Source organism: Condylura cristata, unplaced genomic scaffold, assembly GCF_000260355.1.
Source record: "Condylura cristata isolate star-nosed mole 26May11 unplaced genomic scaffold, ConCri1.0 scaffold00025, whole genome shotgun sequence".
NCBI classification, from domain to species: domain Eukaryota; kingdom Metazoa; phylum Chordata; class Mammalia; order Eulipotyphla; family Talpidae; genus Condylura; species Condylura cristata.
The window spans coordinates 31,610,251-31,614,872 of record NW_004567126.1 but is presented as its reverse complement, the minus strand read 5'-3'; the positions used below and the strand labels follow the sequence as shown (position 1 = coordinate 31,614,872).

The 4,622-nt window shown below is 70.3% G+C and overlaps 1 protein-coding gene across 1 annotated transcript in view; it reads left to right on the top strand.

Annotated features, from left to right (window-relative positions):
- EVI5L (ecotropic viral integration site 5-like) overlaps window positions 1-1,864 on the top strand; it is a 16,232-nt gene extending 14,368 nt beyond the window's left edge. Inside the window, exons 16-18 of the mRNA XM_004688967.2 lie at window positions 9-104; window positions 183-278; window positions 410-1,864. Coding sequence (XP_004689024.1) covers window positions 9-104; window positions 183-278; window positions 410-688 — 471 coding nt within the window. The 3' untranslated portion in view covers window positions 689-1,864. The remainder of the gene's footprint in view (window positions 1-8; window positions 105-182; window positions 279-409) is intronic.
- The last annotated feature ends 2,758 nt before the right edge of the window (window positions 1,865-4,622 follow it).

The window sequence follows — 4,622 nt, the reverse complement described above, 5'->3', positions numbered from 1 at the left end:
GCCTCCAGAGCAAGGAGGAGGTGATGGCGGTTCGCCTGCGGGAGGCCGACAGCATGGCAGCCGTGGCCGAGATGCGGCAGCGCATCGCCGAGCTGGAGATCCAGGTGAGCGGCCGGCCAGGGTGGCGGGTGGGCCTGCGCGGCGCCCCTGACCGGACGCCCCTGACCGGGCCTGCCCCGCAGAGGGAAGAGGGCCGCATCCAAGGCCAGCTGAACCACTCCGACTCGTCGCAGTACATCCGCGAGCTCAAGGACCAGATCGAGGAGCTGAAGGCCGAGGTGAGCACGGGCGGCCCCGAGGGGCCGAGGAGCCCCGGGTGTCCTCGGCCATGGACAGGCGGCTGTGGGCCGCGGGCGGCGGGAGGAGAGGGGCCCCCGCGCCCCCCTCCAGCGCCTGGTGCCCCTCCCAGGTGCGGCTGCTGAAGGGCCCGCCGCCCTTCGAGGACCCGCTGGCCTTCGACGGGCTCAGCCTGGCGCGGCACCTGGACGAGGACTCGCTGCCGTCTTCCGACGAGGAGCTGCTCGGCGTGGGTGTGGGCGCCGCGCTGCAGGACGCCCTGTACCCGCTGTCCCCCCAAGACGCCCGCTTCTTCCGGCGCCTGGAGCGGCCGGCCAAGGACAGTGAGGGCAGCTCAGACAGTGACGCTGACGAGCTGGCCGCGCCCTTTAGCCAGGGCCTGGACAACTGAGCCGTGCCCCCGAGGGGCCAGAGCCAGGGGCCGCCGCCAGGGGTGCGGGGCCTGGTGGCCGGCACTTGCGGAACGCCAAGCTCGGGGTCGGGCCCGCAGCCCACCGGGGCAGGGCTCGGGGAGGCCCGGAGCGGAGGCTCCTCGGGGCGCTGGCACGGCTCCCTCCCAGCGGTGTTGACCCATCTCGGCCAGGCCCTCCTGGCCTGGTCCCAGAGCTGTCTGTGCCAATCACTGGAGAGCCGTCCCCTCCCGACACCGAGGGCCAGGGCGACACAGGCCCCAGGACTCGCTGAGCAGGGCGCTCCCTCGGCCCAGGAGCCTGCCTGGTGGGACGCGGCCGCCGGCTGGGAAGGGCTGGAGCTGCGGGAGACTTGAGGAAGAAGGGCCCGCCTGGGCGGAGCTCCCACCTCATCAAGCCCCTGGGCACTCCTGGCCAAGGGGACAGGCGACCAGACCGGGCTTTCCCGCCTGGTGCAGGCAGCGCTGCCCTGCAGCAGAAACCAAAGTCCCCGCCTGTGTGCAGAGCCGCCCAGGTGTGCAGGCCAGCGGGCGCCGCCAGGCCTGGCCAGTGCCTGTCCCCAGTTCTCAGGGGGCCTGAGCCATCCTGAGGTCAAGAAACGCCCCACTCGGTGCCCCACGTGCCACCCCTTCCTGCGAAACACCCCTCCGCCCACCCTGGCACTGAAGGGGGGCCCCACCCGGGCCTGCCTCTTTTGCAGGGCCCCGGCCCCCACTTCCTGTGGCCCAGCCCACCCTCAGGCTAGGCCGGGCGGGCAGGAGGAAGCTTCCCCGGGCGCTGCCAGCCCTTGCCGCCTCCCTGCTGGTCCAGAGCTGAGACTGGTGCCAAAGTCCAGCAGCGTCCCAGGCCGCTCCCCGGACTCACGACCTTCTGGGCTGCCCCTCGGTGCTCGTGGAGCCGCGGGCAGCGGCCTCACAGCAGTTTCCCTGTCGTGTCCTGGGTCAGTCCATGCTCAGTACCCCTGGCCACCCGCCCTCAGTGTGGCAAGCCGGGGGTCCATGCTCAGTACCCCTGGTCACCCGCTCCTCAGTGTTACAAGCTGGGGGACCAGGGTGGGCATCGCCCACACTGCCCACCACCATTTTGCACACTGCCTGTTCACACTCCACATGTTGCCCAGGCGGGAAAGATGGAAAATAAAGTGTATTTCCACGTGACGGGCGAGGGGCACTGAATGGGCCTGGTGCCCCGGTGCCTCTCCCTCAAAGCCATGCCGGGGGCAGCGCTCACTCTTGGGAGCCGCCCTCGCAGTCCACGCGTGGGGCGGGGGTGACGGCAGGCCACAGGGGCCAGAGAGGCGGCCCGGGCTGAGGCGCGGCAGGCGAGTGCCCTGGCTCAGCCGGCCGGAGTTAGTGAGAGCAGCGGAGTCAGACTGGGGGCGGAGCCCTCAGAGCAGGCGTCCTGGCAGGCGGCTCCGGAGAGGCCTGGGCGAGGCGCCCGGGGTGAAGTCCCAGCTGGGCGGCTCAGCCAGGCCTCTCGAGACACCTGGGGCTTCGCTGTCTCGGGGCCTCAGCAAGGTGCGGAGTTCGGCGACATTCACTCAGCACACGCCCCTGAGGCCTTCTGAGCACCCAGCCTGTGCCTGGCTCCGAGGGCCCCGAGCACAGGGTGGGAGACACACGCGGAATGGGGAGGGGCCGAGTCTGCCATCAGAAGGATGTGCAGGAAACCGGGGAAGGCTTCCTGGAGGAGGAGGTGGGTGGCCAGCGTCTCCGGCGGGCAAAGCCAAGCCAGAAGAGGCAGGAACCAGCCGGAGGGACGGCACGACTGGAGAGGGGAGCGTGCGTGCTGCCGCACCCCGCACCCGAGGCTGCCCAGCGAGGCCCCACGGGGGCTGAGTGAGAGGCAGGCCCTCGGTGACCCGCAGTGACGAGGTCAGTGAAGAGGCCAAGGCAGGAACCAAGGCAGCGTGGGAGGTGATGCCCGCTGGGAGGGTGCGGGAGGATAGCGAAGGAGGGCTTCCTGGGGGAGACGCCCCTGGGCCAGGCAGCCAGGCGGCCCTCCTTAGGCACCCGGTTCGGACCACGCTGTGTCCCCAAGTCTGCTGCCCGATAACCGCAAAACAGCAGGGCACGGCACCAGTCCCGCCCGGCAGCCGAGTCCCTCTGGCGTCCATCTCTACACCTCCCACGGCCGGGGAGAGAACGCCGCTCCTGGGCAGTCTGTCCCCCCACTCCCACGGGGTAACCCCTCTGCTGGCTCCCGGGAGGATGGGGCAGAGCCCAGGGAGACGGCTGCGCCCCTGATCCCTCTCGAGGTTGGGCTTGAGGCCCCGCCTGGCTCGTCAGCGGTCAGCCCCCAGCGGTCAGCCCCTAGCCCTCCACTGGCGTCTGGGAACAATGGCCCCGGCCCGACGGAAAGAAACTGCTCGCTGCGGCACTCAGGACCTTAACCAAGGGAGCAAGCGTCTGCTTCCCCCCAAAAGCAATCTGGCTCACTGAGGTGAAGGTGCCCCCTGGGTTCCGGATGGCGTTCCTTGGCCCTGACCTCGGAGGTGGCCACCTCTGGGTGTGACACCCGGCAGCAGGGTGGCTATGACGGCCAGCAAGGCCCCAGGCTGACGTCCTGGTGGGGTGTGGGGCGGCCAGAGGCCACCATTCTTGTTGTGAAGCAGGAGCCCCTCGGGCAGAAAGGGCGCTCCTGGGGGGGTTTCCTGCAGGGGCACTTGGGAAGGGGGACAGGAGTGAGGCTTCGCTTAAGGGACTAGAGGGGCCGAAGGACTGGGGAGGGCGGCAAGAAGCCTGACCGGTGGGGCAACGAGTCTGGTCAGCTGTGTGAGGACTCTTGATTGTGGGCACAGGCCAGGACACCTGGCTGAAGGAGAGAACACTAAGCTGGGGGGAGCCGATGCCCGTGGGCTGAGAGGCACAGAGGCACGGTGGGGACGAGGGGGTGTGGGGGGGAGCGCTGTAAGGGTCCCTCAGCTTCCACTCAGCCTTGGAGGCAGCTGGAGAGGCAGCGCAGACGCCGGTCCTGGGCAGGCCAGTGGATCCCGCCAGGAGCTGCGCCCAGCTGAAGTCTGTCTGCTTGGCGGTCTCCCTGGCGAACCACGAGCAGGGGGCCAAGAACAAATCCAAACTGCCAGAGGTCCCTCGCGCACCCCAGAACTGCAAAGGAAGGGTGAGCGCTCCTGCCCCTCTGGGTCAGAAGTGGGCCTTGCTCACCCACGGGCGGCGCATGTCCACCGGGAAGCCCAGACACCTGCTCAGGGACTCGGCCGCGCGGCCCACTGGGCGTCGAGCAGAAGTGTGACAGGAGAAGGCCACGTTCAGGCTCGAGGGTGGGGGCGCCCGAGCAGGCGGTGGGTTTCGGCCTGGCTGGGGACATCCCAGCCCTCCCGGCGCACCCCGGCTGTCTTCAGGAGAGAAGCCGTGCGCCTGCCCGAGCTGAGCTCGCTCTCCGGGCACCGCGCCTCGTCCTCAGCCCGGGGGCGGCCCGGGCCCGGCCCCCGCGGAGACCCAGAGCGCGCACAGGCTGCAGCGTCCCGGCTTTATTGCAAACTCGGTTCCGCGCAGAGACAGTAGGAGATGCGGGGCGGGGCCTACGGGAGCGGGCGGGCGGGGGTGGGGGGGGAAACGAGTCCCCTAGGCCAGAGTCCGAGGGCTCGAGGAAACTGGGCCGATCCCCCCAGAGCTGGGCCGGGGTGGTGGCCGGCGGGGCGGGGTCTAGGGCAGAGAGGGGTGGGCGAGGGGCGCTAGGGCGCAAGGCGCTGCTCAGTGGAAGGTCTCCACCTCCACCACGGTCCAGTCTCCCTGGGGGGAAGCCACGTCGTCCGGGGAGAAGCTGGTGACCGAGGTGATGCTGGCGCGGGACTCATCCAAGGGGGACAACAGTTCCGCCCAGCGGCCCAGCTCGGCGTCGCTGAGCGCGGTGCGAACACTGCCCGCCACGCCGACGCCCCCAACGTCCCCGGGG